This window comes from Gracilinanus agilis, chromosome 4 (assembly GCF_016433145.1).
Source record: "Gracilinanus agilis isolate LMUSP501 chromosome 4, AgileGrace, whole genome shotgun sequence".
NCBI lineage: Eukaryota > Metazoa > Chordata > Mammalia > Didelphimorphia > Didelphidae > Gracilinanus > Gracilinanus agilis.
In genome coordinates this window covers 31,344,126-31,360,029 of record NC_058133.1, presented here as the reverse complement: position 1 = coordinate 31,360,029, position 15,904 = coordinate 31,344,126, and the positions used below count along the sequence as shown (strand labels likewise).

The 15,904-nt window shown below is 39.7% G+C and overlaps 1 protein-coding gene across 1 annotated transcript in view; it reads left to right on the top strand.

Annotated features, from left to right (window-relative positions):
- LOC123247492 (cytochrome P450 4A5-like) overlaps positions 1-15,634 on the top strand; it is a 51,194-nt gene extending 35,560 nt beyond the window's left edge. Inside the window, exons 9-12 of the mRNA XM_044676401.1 lie at positions 1,341-1,474; positions 2,847-2,911; positions 4,945-5,027; positions 15,208-15,634. Coding sequence (XP_044532336.1) covers positions 1,341-1,474; positions 2,847-2,911; positions 4,945-5,027; positions 15,208-15,376 — 451 coding nt within the window. The 3' untranslated portion in view covers positions 15,377-15,634. The remainder of the gene's footprint in view (positions 1-1,340; positions 1,475-2,846; positions 2,912-4,944; positions 5,028-15,207) is intronic.
- The last annotated feature ends 270 nt before the right edge of the window (positions 15,635-15,904 follow it).

Here is a 15,904-nt window from a genome sequence, read left to right as displayed (position 1 = left end):
GACCAAGAGACAGCTCAGGGCAATCATAGGAGTAACGAGCTTCTGTAGAAACTGGATTCCAGGTTATGCTCTCATTGCTAAACCTCTGATAGAGCTAACCAGGAAGGAAGTTCCAGAGCCGTTGAAATTGAACAAGGAGCATATCCATGCCATCGAAAAGCTCAAGGCACTAACTCAATCAGCGCTGGCCCTAGGCATCCCTAATCATGAAAAAACATTCTTACTCTATGTCCATGAGGATAAAGAGATTGCTTCCAGTGTTCTTACACAATCATTTGGGAATACCCTCATACCCATTGCATATTATAGCTCAAAGCTAAATCCAGTCGTCTGTGGAATGCCAAGTTGTTTAAGAGCTATTGCTGCTGTAGCCATCATGGTGAGAAAATCAGCTTCCTTGGTATTAGGGGGTGAGCTGAGAGTGTTTTCCCCACATCAAGTGGAATCTACTCTTCAGAATACTACTCTCGAAGCTCTCACTTCCCAAAGGTTATCACAATACCAAGCAGGCCTGTTGGCTAATGAGAACATTATGTTTCATTGGTGCAAAAGTTTAAACCCTGCAACTCTGATTCCAGATCTACCTCTGGAAGGAGAAAGTTTACAGAGCTATAAAGATGCACTTGACATCATGCACAAGACTAGGGATGACTTATACGATACACTTATGGATAATCCCGAATTGACACTCTTTACAGATGGGTCATCTTACATAGTAGACAATCAGAGATTTACCGGTACAGCAGTAGTTTCAGCCACTGAAACCCTTTGATACTCATCTCTTCCATCTACAATGAGTGCTCAAGAGGAAGAGTTATTAGGTTTGATCCGTGATCTCCAAATAGCCAAAAATAAGAGAGTAAACATCTTTACGGACTCTAAATATGCTTTTGGAATTGTACATCATTCCAGGGAACTCTGGAAAAACAGAGGCTCCATAACTTCAAATGGCAAGCAGATAGCATTGAAGTTGCCATGAGAGTTTGCCAGAGGTGTAGAATTTGTATGCAGTATAACCAAACTAATACCAAAGTGTATAGCTTAGGAGGCAAGCCATTAGCCTATACACCATTTGAGTGTATACAAATAGATTATATAATCATGCCAAGGTGTCAAGGCTACAGGTATGCATTAGTAATTGTTGATCGATTAACAAAATGGCCAGAAGCTTTTCCAGCCAGATGCAATATGTCAGCTTTTGTAGTGAAGATTTTGCTAAGGGAGCTAATTCCAGGGTTCTCTATTCCACTACATATTGTGTCTGACAGTGGTTCACACTTCACACATCATATTTTAAAGCCTTTACCTTTAATCTCTTTCTTGTCTGTGCTTCCTCACAGGGACCACCTAGACCAGATGCCCTACAGCACCATGTGCATCAAGGAGGCCCTCCGCCTCTACCCACCTGGCATCACTATGGCCAGGGAACTTAGCAAACCCATAACCTTTCCAGATGGACGCTCCTTGCCCACAGGTATCACTCTGCCTGCATACCATAATAAATTTCTTCTAGTATTCATTATCCCATGAATCGTAGGAAGGAAGAACAACAAATCTCTTGGTTTATGGAGGAGCCAGAAGATAACACTAAATTCCTAACCCAGGTCCGTACTGGAAATTTAATGCAGACTGATTGATTTTAAGACATTTTATAGAAGCAGAACAAGAAAAACTTATAAAGGCAGCTTCAAGTGTTGAAAGGGCTCTTACGAGGAAGAGTTAAACTTAATAGAATCTGAGTCAGAAGGTACCTTAGATATCATCTAGGTCAACCTGGATGTAAATCCCTTCTTCAATCTTGATAAATATTTAACTGTCACTTAGAGACTACTAGAGATAAGAAATTGACTACCCTTTCCCTAGGCAGTTGAATTTAATTTTGGAGAGCTGTTAGAAATTTTTTCCTTAATTCAAGCCAAATTTGACCTCATTACAGTTTCTTGCCTTTATTTCTGTCCTGTGCTATCAAATCAAGACAATCTAATCCTACTTTCACTTTCCAGGCTTTCAGATACTTAAGGACAGAAATCTTGTCCTCCTCCAAGTCTTTACTTATTCAGACTTAAATGGTGCCTTTTAAGTCACTCCTGAATTTCTGATGAATATGGCTCTATGTGGACCCTCGTGAAGCTTACCATGTCAGTCAACTAGCATTTATTAAATGTCAAGTACTAAGTGCTAGGGTTACAAAGAAAGGGAGTTGTAGGAGAAGAACAAGACCAGATAAGGGCAATATGCAGTAATGCCTAGGAAGTATATCTGAAACACATAAATCAACTGAAATAATGAAGGTATAATTTAATCATGCCCATTAATTGTAAGGGCACAAAATGTACAAAGGTATATATTATACAATGTGAAGGGGGAAAAGAAAAGCCCAGAAAAGGAGCTCTGGGGCAGTGATGGCGAATCTTTTAGAGAACACATGGTGTGCCCCACACCATCCACCAGAGATTATGTGCCATCACCCCCCCCAATCAAGTGTCATATTGCTCCCCCACCCACCCCAGCCTTACAGGGCTGGGCAGAGGGTTGGGTGATGTGAAAAAATGTCATCAGGAAAGAGAGCAGCTCCACCCAAGTCCCTCTGCCTTTCTAATAATGAACTCTGGTAGGAGACACTGGTATGTATCCTCACAGAGAGCACTCTGTGTGCCCTCTTTGGTACTCGTGCCATAGGTTTGCCATCACTGCTCTAGAACAAAGCTAGGAAAGAGAATGCTTTGGGGGGGAGCATCATGGAAGGCTTCAGAAAGGAGGTGGCACTCAAGCTGGAATGGATCTATGTGTGTGTCTGTCTATCTCTTTCTCTCTCCCTGTCTTCCTCTCCCTCCCTCCCTATCTAGGCATGACAGTTGTTCTGAACATCTGGGCTCTCCACCACAACCCTACTGTCTGGGAAAACCCACAGGTATGTGTCATTCTAACACAAATGTTTCACAGAAGCAATCACATACAAACCCCACTCTAAGGGAGATAGACATTGCTCTTTCCCAACAAGCCCAAATGACCTAAGGCACTCTGGTTCTCATTTTGCCCCTGCTTCTTACCCATTACTATATGTAACCAACCTTATATTTCTGAACCTTGGGTCCTCCTCCATAAAATGAAGGGCTTGACTTGAGTGTCAGCTAAAAAGTCTCTTTCAGCTCTAAATCTGTGAGTCAAGGAACCAATGAGTTAAATTACTTCAAGAACTGAAATAATTCTCACTGATGTAGTCCTTACCTCCACTGGCACCAAAGAGACTATTAACTCCAATAATTCCTTGATTTATTCATTGAAAGAATATGCATTTTTCACCTAGCTTGAGCCCTGTCCATGCCCATATTTAGTAGATATCATTGGCAAGTTGCTGGGAATGAAAAAAACTTATCACCTTTGGACAGCTCTCCAATGATGAACTTCTCCATAAGAAAGCAGGTTTTCAGATGAGAGAATTCAATTCATATACTGATCCTGGGCTCAGAGCCAGTTCAACTTAGGAAGGTCTGAAAAGCTTTCACGATCCCCTGAATCATCTTGACACCATGGCAGGAGAAGAAAATTAAAAAGAGGACACAAAATACATTTCTTTCAAAAGCCTGAAATTAATGGGGTTGGAGGAGTTTTTGGTGGTCCTGGTGGGGAGTATTACTTAGGTCTTTCACTAAAGTCTTCTAATGTCTCCTCTATGGAAGAAGGTGATCTTAGACTCTCTAATGTTTTGCCAGAAGAGAAAAAAATCCAGAACAGATATGTCAAACATGTGACCCATGGGCCACAATCTTGAAAGCTGCTCAAGTCAGTTTAAAATTAATTGGGAAAAGGGGCAGCTGAGTGGCTCAGTGGCCTGAGAGCCAGGCCTTGGTTCAGTTCTGGTCTCATACACTTCCTAGCTATGTTTCCCTGAGAAAATCACTTAAGCCCCATTGCCTAGCCCTTACCACTCTTTTGCCTTGGAACCAATGCACAGTATTGATTCTAAGATGAGAGGTGAGGGCTTAAAAATTAATTTGGAAATGTTAAACAAAATAAATAAAATATATAATGTTAATATGTTTTTCTAAGTCAATATGTGACCTGCATGGATCCTTATTTATGGTTTAATGGCCTCCGTTCCTATTTGAGTTTGATACACCTGCTCTAGATCATATCCCATCTCCTGGAAGGCTCTGAGTATGGGCCTATAGATGGACAGTGTAGTATGTGTTTGTCTTCCAAGGACTAGTCAAGTCCAGAGAGGTTCATCACCCAAAGGTTGGCTCTTAGATGATGGACAGTTTGATAGTCTCAGCCATTAGTAATCATGAAGTCGGTCTATATTAGAATACATAGAGAAGCTGCGATATTTACTCAAGGCCTCCAGTGATGAAATCCAGACTCTTTGAAATACTTATATTGCTAGATTCTGAGGTAGACCCATATAGAAGTTCTAGACAGTTGGTGTGGTCAAGAGACGACCAGGAGAGTCTGTGCCCAGCATGGTCTTCTGAAAATAACCCAGGGGAGACTGGGATTACAAAGCCCACAACAAAAATCAAGGCTCCAAATATGTGCCAGAGGTCAACCTGCCAAGACTCAAGATTATAGAAGTCCTCTCTTTCATGGATTTTCATCACACACATATAAACTCCTCAAAATTCACCAAATAAATACCCTCCCCACTCTTCTTTTCATGGAAGTCCAGCTATAGTCTATTAGGATTGATAATCTGATGTGTGGCATGAAGAAAGAAGTGTTTGTGATTTACATAAAATTGATAGCAAAGTTCAGACCTGCCATTCTTATCACTTGAGATTCTTGTTTCTTTAGAGTACCAAAGTTCCTCTTTTTTATTTGAGTTCAATGCAAGATGAGCCAAATTTGAGGCAAAGCCTGGAATGTTTAATTACCTGGAAGCAACTTCTGACCAATTTTAAAAAAATGTATTAATTATCTTGGGGTGGGAGGGTCTCATTACAGGTCTTTAACCCTCAAAGGTTCTCCCAAGAGAATTCCATGAAGAGACACTCCTATGCATTCTTACCATTCTCAGCTGGACCTAGGTGAGGATGCACGAAGTAATTATATTAGGGTTCCACGGTGAAATTTGTCACAAGCTTTTATTTGGAAACTACTTCTTCTCCTTAGCTCCTTAGCCCTCTTGGTTCCATTTCCCCAACTGGCTTATCTTTTCTTAGATGAAGTTATGACCATAAATGGTTGGTTTAAGAGAAGTTAAAGCCAATACACAGAGGTTACAGAACTTCATATTCAAGGAATAGTTCATCCTACAGTTTGTCTGGAAAATAGAGTGTGTGAAGTTGAGAAATATGAAATAAAAGTTAGATTGGGGTGAAATGGAAAAGTTGGACTATGGAGGGACTCCAGCATTTGGTTAAGGGATATGCATTTTATCCTATAAGCAAATGGGCAGAAACTGAAGGTATTTAAAAATGAGTGTCATGGAGGCTTCACAAAGGGGACTGTTTGGCTCAATGACCATAACCTACACCATTGACCTTAGCTATTATTTCTAAAGATGGATGGATGTCATGGGTCACAAGAGAAATTCAGGAAGTACAGAAATAGAATCATGGGACCTATTCCTGCTGCAAGGAAAATTATTCTGAGAGCACATCCCAGGGTTGGTGAGTGAAAAGTGTCAATTAGGTATATGGAGCATTTGTAGAAGCTATAGCCACCAATCAAGGATGGTTTTAATTGAGTCATGTGGAGGAAGCTAAGTAGCTCAGTGGAAAGAGAGCCAGGCCTAAAGATGGAAGATCCTAGGTTCAAATCTGGCCTCAGAAACTTTCTAGCTATTTGACCTTGGACAAATCACTTAAACATAATTGCCTAACCCTTGTTGCTTTCCTGTCTTAGAATCAATAAAAAGTAAGGGTTATTGAGAAAGAGCGACAGAGAAAGAGAGACAGAGAGAGAGAAAGAGAGAGAGACAGAGAGAAAGAGAGAGAGAGAGAGAGAGAGAGACAGAGAGACAGAGAGACAGAGAGAGAGAGACAGAGAGAAAGAGAGAGACAGAGACAGAGAGAGAGACAGAGAGACAGAGAGAGAGAGAGAGAGAGAGAGAGAGAGAGAGAGAGAGAGAGAGAGAGAGGAGCATGAGGAGTCAAAGGAAAAGCAAAGTATTTGAAATCAGAGGATCTCATCTATATTCTTGATATTTAGCAGGACTTCAAAGGCGTCACTGATACTTGGTGGAAGAGGAAATAGGATGAATATAGGGCTTTGAAGAGGATATACCTTCTTCACAATTTTTACAAGTCTGCTTCACTTAAATCCAATTCATACACAAGTCAAGATATGACCTCCTTTTTGGAAAATGAAGGATAAACAACAATCTTATTCACAATAAACAGAAGAGATGAAAGGTATATAATAGCTGTGATAGATTAGGAAGCTTTAGAACTATGAGGAAACTTAGAAAGCAAAGGGGACAACATAGGGGAGGGCATTTTGGAGAAGATCGACAGGTAGAAACAGAAGCCATGTTATCACTGAAGCATGTGCCACATACCTCTTGGACAGAAAGAGGAAATCCAAAGGCAGCTGGGTAGTTCAGTGGATAAAGCACCAGGTCTGGAGTCAGGAGGACATACGTTTAAATTTGGCATCGAATGTTTTCTTGCTGTTTGACCCTCAGTAAATCACTTAACCCCAGTTGCTCTTCTACCTTGCTACTCTACTATAATAAAGTATAGTTATACTATATGGAATAGTATAAGATAGAAAGGAAGAGTTTTTTTTAAAAAAAGGAAAACCCATGAGAAGTTCAGGAAACAAGTTCAAGACTGACCTAGTGGCCTTGGATAGCTGTGATAGGAAATGTCTGCTATCTGGGCAGATGTGGGAGCTCTTTCTCTGCCCAAAGCAAAGTAGGTATAACTTCTTGGCTTCCTTGAATGGGAATTTCATCCTTGGAACAATGAAGCAGGCAATGAGTAGAAATCATCATTTGTTCCTGATTCTCACTGACAAAGACAAACTGGTGGCTAGAACAAGAATGATGGGAATCTTAAGAAGGATTGACCGTGCCCTATTAGAGGAGAGGGCATAGCCTGAAATGTAACCCAGATTTCAAAGAGTTCAGGGAAAATAAGGTAGCATCCCTTAAACTAAAAGTAACTGGGGAAGTCAGCATAGGAGTCAGTCAACCAATCAATCAATCTATTAGTGAAAAAGCATTTAAGAGGTTACTATGTGCAGAAGCAGTTAGGTGGTGCCACAGTGCACAGAACACTAGAGACAGGAAGACTCCTCTTCCTGAGTTGGAATCTGGCCATGGACACTGGCTGATTGATTCTGGACAAGACGCTTAGCCCTGTTTGCCTCAATTTCCTCATCTATAAAATGAGCTGAAGAAGGAAATGGCAAACTGCCACAGTAACTTTGCCAAGAAAACCCTAATGGAGTCACGAAGATTTGGACAGGACTGAACAACATGTTCCAAGGGGAATGAGCAAATTGAATTAAAGATCTTAGAGTCTCCACCCAAAAGTCCAGTAGGGGAATAAACCTACTCTAACAGCTAATCTAACAACTGACTACTGGCTAGCAAGTCCAGCTGTGTTGGATGGGGATCTCACATATAGGTCTGAGATAGATGTTCTTCCAAGATGTTTCTCAGGAGTCTTGATGTTCAGCAAGTAATCCAAATTAGGAGAGGGAGTGGGTTTGTCTCAGTGTCCACCACTGAGCCAAAAAAACTCACTCAACCTTATTCCTTAACTGAGACACTTGATCAAAGATGGAAAGTATAATCCATACCAAGGAAAATACAGCTTTCTTCCTTCAGGGATTTCAGTGAGCCTCTAACTCCCACCATGCAGAAATCAGTGAGAGAGAACGTCACTCCCATCATGCAGGGATCAGTGAGAGTAACTGACAGTCTCCCCCAAAGTTCTGGAATCTGCCAATAAATCTGATATGCTCTCTACTAAGATAAATTCTCTATATTCCCTATAACACGGCTCAGTGGAGGATGTATTGGAGTGAAGAGAGACTTGGGATCAGGACACAACCATAAATAAAAATAATGTCATTATTCAGGGAAGAGATGTTGAGGATCCAAACTAGTTACATGAGTAGGGAGCAGAGAATGTGTACAGGTGATTCTGTGAAGGTCAAAGCAACAAGACTTATCCATGGATTGGATATGGGGTATGAGTGAGAGTGAGGAGAGAATAGTGTCAAGAAATCCTAGAGAGAGTATGCAGAAAGAAAAGATGGTTAATGGCATCAAATGCTGCAGGGAGATCACAGAGGATCAGGATGGGGAAAAAAGCTATTTGATTTGGCAATTAAGAGATCATTCATTATTAAAAAGGCAGTTTCTGCTGAATGCAAATTGTAGATTATCCCAAAGAGATGAGAGAGGTATAGGCACTGAATATGGATGACTTTTTCAAGAAGTTTGGCCATGAATGAGAGGAGAGATATATGAAGATGTCTGTTGTCAGTGGTCTGAGCAAAGTGCAATGAAGAGAAGGGAAGCTCTTGGAAAAAAGGTCTCAGTTTCTTTAGTGAGGAAATAGGTATGATACTCAAATTAAGATGGTGGTGTGAGGGCACATTGAGAGGTTTGAGGAGAGATGAGAAAGTTTGGAACAACTGCTATGAATATTTGATATAATTAATCAATTGGGGGTGGGGGAGAGAATAAAACATTTAATTATCATCTATTATTATGTGACAGGCATTTACTAAACAATTTTACAAATATTTTCTAATTTGGTCATCACAACAACCCTACAAGGTAGGTGCTATTATTTTATAATTGAGGAAACTGGGGCTAATGAAAACTAAGTAATAATAATAAACATTCACATAGTATTCACTATGTGCTAGGCCGTGGACTAAGTGCCTTACAATTATTATCTCATTTGATCTTCACAACAACCCTGAGAGATTAAATGGTTTGCCCAGTGAAACATAGCAAGTAAGTGTCTGAGGGTGGATTTGAACTCATTTCTTTCAGATTCCAGGTCTGGTGCTTGGTCTACTCTACCAGTTGTCTCTATTAGGAAGGTAATTCATTTGTCTAGCAGGTGAGGACTGAGTTCAAATTAATTAATATACCTTTGTGGTAGGTTCAGTCAGGATGGTTTTTTGATTTCTTCTTCCTCTCTTCAACAGCAAGCAAATAGGAACAAATGGTGGGACTAATTTAGAGTCAGGATTTGACAAGGTATGGTGAGTATTATGATGGGGCATAGAGAGAATGAAGGGTAGAAAATAATATTGAATTGGTTCATCAAAGAGTTAAGAAAGAGAGGAAAATATAGACAGCCCAAGGGTGATGGCATAAGAAAGAACTGAGAAGTAGAGGGAATGGAGATTATGAATAGGATTTTAAAAACAGAGTTAGGAGTCATAAGGCAGAGAGAAAGATTAAATAATAAGAGACTGTGATCAGATGGTGGAACTTTGAAATTCATGAACGTGGAAGTAGATCACTTGTGGGTAAAGACAACATCAAGGAAGTTACCATCACTGTTATATTTGAAGAAAAGGTTAAGTGAAAAATAATGGTCTGAGCATGATCTATTTATTAGTTAGACTGGCAGCAACCAATAAATTGGGTCAATGGCTTCTCTCAATGCCCAAAGGCCCTGAAGTTGGGTTTACCAGCATTAAAACAGTTTTGGAGAGTGCAGAATTGGGTAGGTGGGGAAGACAATGTGATTAGTGACAGGTAGATAGCATTGTAAGGTAGAAATGTGATTAGTTGTTTTAAAGAGAAGGAGGCTAGCACACCCACATGGAACTAATGACCATCTTTCCCTGACAATTAAGGAATATCAATTGTTTTCTGGGAGCCATCAGTATCTTGCAGACCTGAGTTAGCAGACTTCCTGGCACCTAGAAGGGTTTGTTAGGGAGATAAGACCCAAGAACAGGTAAAGATGGATACTATGCCTTTGGGAGATGGAAACTTCATGGAGCTAAACAGAAGTCTATGAAGTCTCCTAGGTGACACCAGCATGAGAGATAACAAACTTTCTTTTTAACTAACTTTAATCTAGCTCAACTGGATTCCTATGCTCAAGCAGCATTCTAAAACTTTACTTGGAAATGGAGAAATGTGGCTTGAACACATATATAATGGGACAACAAGAAAGAATAGGGCCAGTTACAGAAAAGAATCAATTATTAAATGATTGGGAATAATTTAATTTCCTAAGTATGTAACTGAGGTTGAATGGAAAAGGTAGTCATGGACATTGAACATTTAGAAGAAGTGGGACATTAGGGTATTTTAGGACATATCAATATGTATGATGAAGCCCACCAATATGAAGAGAGGAAGTGGGGAGAAAATATTTTGAGCTAGGAATGAAATTCATTGAGGAAGAAGGCCAGCCCCTCAATAGGCCTCCAGATAAGTCACAAGAACCCATATTACAAATCCAGTAATAAATTTAGATAGAATGTAACTCAAAAGAAAGATTTCTTAGTGAAAGTGATCAAAAGAGGATCTGAAAATGGCAATGGGAAGCAAGAACTATTTGTGCTCCTCCACCATGATCAGAGAGTCAAGGAATGAGGGGCATATGAGAGAAAGTATAGATAGTTCTGGAAATGATGGTGAGGGAAATTGAGCCATTGGAAGAGACTATATCTATTTGAAGTCTAAAACATAGAAGGAGAAAAAGGTGAAGATAAAAAGAAGCATGTTAATTATGGAGCAAGCAATCCAGAGGTCACAATGGAAGGGACAGGAAGATTGGATGTGGAATCTTGAAGGAGAGGTAGAGTTGATGTAGATAGGTCTGAGAGACCATCAAATATGTAATGCAGAGTTTCTTGCATTGCAATATTACCCTAGGCAATCCTGTCAGTTATCAGAATGGAATTCTGGGGTGGCAGGTGCCAGATACCAGGTGCCAACCAGCAGTTGGGCTGTGACTATATAAGGCCCTGCAAACCCAACCTTGGGGTTCTGTTTTTCCTTGACCTCACCCAGACAACTTGCTATCCCTGACCTTTCCCCCTGGGCCCTGGGTGGTGAAGGGAGGTGGATTGTGGGTAGGAACTTAGTGTAGCCTAGTGGTTAGGGCCATCTCTAGAGCAACTCAACAACATCATCGGTGTACCTAGCTGATCAAATAACAACAAGCCAGAGTCTAGATATCTCTGGCTGGGGGCTGGTTTCCCTCAGCCTATCAAAGGACCTTTTAGGTCCTTTGCCAGCACCTGCCAGTTGCCCCTAGCAACAGCTTAGCAAACTTAAGCACTCTTACCTTAGTTTTCCCTTTCCAGTTCAAATAAATCCCTTAGCCTTAATCTGTGGATTCCTGTGATTATTCTAACACCTTCAAGGCTAAGGAGACTAAGGGGAGGACAGAATTTTGAGAAGTAGGGGTTACTGTGGAAGTAAAAGCTAAACCTCCAATGTTGGCAGGAAGTTAAGCCATGGTTTCCTGCTGGGCTCTGCTCTCACCCAATAGGGAGTCAGTTACCTCAGCAGAGAGGGGCCCCCAACCCAACATCTTAAAGGATGCGACTAGCAGTGGAGACTCACTGGCCAGCTCAGCTGAGGCTGCTGCCCTCTGATAACATCAATTCCAGCCTCCAGCTAGTTTAATTACTGGCTCCCAGGCTCCTCTCATAATGAATTGAGATTGGTGATGAACATTAAGGACCAAAAACTCCTTTTTTCTAAATGAAGAAAAGAGGAGAAAGTAGTGTGAAGACTCCTGCTACTAAGGGTTGATGAGTCAGTGTTAACAGGTAATGAAAAAAAGGTAAACATTATTTTGCTTCTTTTGCCTACCAAGGGAAATATCTTTAAACTAGAAAGGAAAAAAACAGATTGATGAGCATTGACATGCAAGGTGTGAGAGCACAGAGCACCTACCTGCTCTTTTTTTAAAGGTTTTTTTTCCCAGATTACATATCAGTACAATTTTCAATAATCATTTTCTGACATTTTCCAATCCATGTTCTCTCCCTCCTCCTATTCCTGCCCCTTCAGTGATCTTGAAAATTAAAAACTATGGAATGAAAGATATATCACAGGGCTAAAAAGGGTGAATACTGCTCCAGTTTTCAAAAGAGCAAGAAAATCAAGCCTACAAATTATATACCACTGAACTTAGCATTAATGTATAGAGAAAAACTATTGGGCATGTTATTTAAAAGATGATTAGAGACCACCCAGAAAGGAAAGCAATGATAGAAAATAATCAACATGATTTCATCCAGAATAAATCACATCACTATTACTTCATTTCTTTTGTTGATAGGCTATTAGACTCATAGAACAGAGGAGTGCTGCAGATAAATATTATGTAAATTACAGAAAAGTAGGTAAGATGGAGTGAGGTAAACTAAAAGATGACAGCTCATTTAGGTTTATATAGAACTGGTTGAAGGGTAGCTAGAGGGTTCAATGGATAGAGATCCAAGCCTATAGATGGTAGGTCCTAGGTTCAAATATGGCCTTGGACACTTCCTAGCTGGGTGACCCTGAGCAAGTCATTTAACCCCAATTCTCTAGCCCTTATTGCTCTTCGTTCTGGAAACCAATACTTAGTATCATTTCTAAGGTAGAAAATAAGGGCTTAAAAAAGTACTAGTTGGAAAGGATAGACCCAAAGATCAGTGGTAGTGGTGAAGAATTTATTCCACATTCTTTATTTCCCTCCTTAACCTAGTCATTGTTCTTTGTTACTCACAGTTGGAAGGGAAGAGACAGACTACAGGCACACAAATTGTTGCCATAGTTAAACTATAGCTGAACAATTTATTTTCATTTGAGGATACAGAACAAAAAAAAAAATATACCCAGATAAGCACAAGACAGTTAACTTGGAGAAGGAGGTAAAGACCAAAGCTAGTAAAATCAACAAGACTTATAGGTTGTTTGTCACCATTTAGAATATTCTAAGAAAGAGGTAAAACATCAATGTGTAATTGAATATAGAAAATCACACAAATAAGTAACAAAAGTACTTCCATTATTCCTTCAGTAGGGAGCAATGTTTTCCATTGTATAGTATTTCTAGGATAGCAACTTCTAGTCTTCACTTAGTCCTTTGCAAGTTCTTTAGAACAATTAAATAGGACAGGCCTATAAGTCAGATTCCATATCTCTCTGATTTTATGATTCAACAACATAAAAGTAATTATCCTCAAAATCACTGGCAAGTGATCTTGTAGAGATTAAAAACTCTTTTTTAAAATCCTTCATTTTGGATGATATAAAGATGTGGTTAGGATGAATAGCATAGGAATGGCAGTAACACCCAATTATTTTAAGGACCATTAGCATTTTTATTTTTCATCACAGATTGCTGGTTTGAACACTTTATTCTAGTTTTGTATTGTTCAGTTATTTTTCAGTTATGTTCAATTCTTTGTGACTCCACTTGGAGTTTTCTTGGCAAAGACACTGGAATGGATTACCATTTCCTTCTCCAGCTCTTTTGACAGATGAGGAAATTGAGAACAACAAGATTAAGTGACTAGCCCAAGATCACACAGCCAGTAAGTGTCTGAGGTCAGATGTGATTTCAGGAAAATAAGTCTTCCTGACTTAAGCCCACTGCATCAGCTAGCTGCCCAAGTCCATGGGCATGCTCTACTCTACCCTGATCAAACCTCATCTGGAATATTGTGCTTACTTTTGGACAGCACAGCATAAGAAAGATGTTGATAAGCTAGGGAGAGTCCAGAAAAGGAAAAGTCAGATAGTGAAAAGATCTCATGATCATACTTACAATAGGATGATCAGTTGGACGACTACATTGGGTTTAACTTAAGGCATTGAATATTTTGTGATCAGTTGGGGGCAGGTACATGATCATTTTTTCAGGTATTAGAGGGGCCGTTATATGGAAGAAGAATTAGATTTTCTAATTCAATTCTCTGGTTGGCCTGAAGCAGCAAAACTAGGAATAATAGAGTGGGGACAGATGAATAAAGTCACCAAAAAACATGCTTAAGCTAGTTCAATGTGAAAACATCCCTAACCACTGAGTTGTCTCAAAGGAGGAAAGACTATCTAGAAAGGTAATGGTTTTTCCCAAATGTATGAAAAACTATATGAATAATTTGGTTTTCTACAGGCAGGTGACAACACTTCCCAATTGTTCACTATGTATTAAGGTCTAAAAACCTCCTTGATTTAAATAAAAATAAAAATAAAAACCTCCTTGAATCAATCAAAGACATCTCTGATCAAAGTCTGTTCTGATTGGGTGAGGAATTTCTTCATGTCCTGAAGATCTTGTATAAAAGCGGACTCTAGTTCAGAACCATGGAGAGGGTTCTCAAGAGTCTGGCAGCAAAAAGGAATAAATTGGGTCCTCAAGAGAGGAAGCTGAAAGGATCTGTAACGTAACTTAATACTATAGGACCTCATTTTACATGTCCAAATCAGGTGCAATAGAAAGTTCCATTAATAAATATTTTTCTATTAACATACCCAGGCAATCTACGACTTTTCTTAGGCTTATCAGAGGTACCAGCAGCACTACTCTTGTTCTTTGGGGCCATTGTTAATAACTGAATAGCCTTAATGAAGCAAAGAGAAGCACTGCTCTGACATAGACATGACTTGTTACAAGCCAGAACTCTGGACAAAAGACTACAGGAACTAATGTTTAACACAAAACAATGTAATAGCTCACACTAATGCTTCTCAGAGCAAATATGAGCATGATTAGGAGAATTGCTGAAAGATTTTACATCATTTGGGGAAATGGTATGGATTTAATATGTAATTTAAAATTTTTATTTTATATATTTTTCTGTCTTTATTTTTTTCAACTGCCAATTAACTACATATACCTAAATTCATGTGTGTTGAGTTCAGGCAAAACAAGGTTCTACTGTAGTTCCATAGGACAACTATAGAGGAAGAAAAAGAAAATAGTACTAAGTTGTGGCAGAAGAGGGAACTATGTATGCCTGAAATATCATTCTATTTACCCTACCCTTAAAATGAGTAAATTATTTAACAGGGTAATTCACTTTCACAGTTGCTACTCAATACCAAGGTGTCCTTGCATAAGTCTATTACACTTTCTATCTGCAAATTATTTCTTTTTAAAATATAGGGGTTGGACTAGATAGTCTCTGAGGACCCTTCCACCTCAAAAACCTTTGACCCTGGAAGTATGTTTCAGTCTTTCTGTTCAAAGATCATCAGCATTGTTCAAGAGGAAAAGAAAACAAAACTTATTCAAGGTCTAATTTCTCCTCTTTCCTTCCCAGGAACTGCATTGGGCAGGAGTTTGCCATGTTGGAACTGAAGGTGGGACTGGCCCTGACCCTGCTCCGTTTTGAGCTATTGCCAGATCTGGAGAAGCCTCCTATTCCAATGCCCCACTTGGTTCTCAGGTCTAAGAATGGTATTCATCTGTACCTAAGGCCATTACACTAACCCTGCAGGTCCTAGGAATGGATTGCATGCCCCATTCAAAAAATCTCTCCACTTTATAGCCAATTATTCAAGTAAACACATCAAACATTGCTGTTGCTTTGGGATGGATTTGTGACTTGCATGCTGGAAAGAAACTGGGTGTAAGGAGAGATTTGCTGTCCTAATATTTTCTGCTTCGAACCACTATTTTTTTCTTTTTTTTTTAAGACCCTCACCTTCCGTCTTGGAGTCAATACTGTGTATTGGCTCCAAGGTAGAAGAGTGGTAAGGGTAGGTAATGGGGGTTAAGTGACTTGCCCAGGGTCACACAGCTGGGAAGTGTCTGAGGCCAGATTTGAACCCAGGACCTCCTGTCTCTAGGCCTGCCTCTCAATCCACTGAGCTACCCAGCTGCTCCCCAAACCACTATTTTTTAATATTTTATTTTTCCCAATTACATGTAAAAATTTGTAACATTTTTAAAAAAATTTTGAGTTCTAGATTCTCTCTCCCTCACTCCCTCAGATGATAAGCAATCTGATATAGATT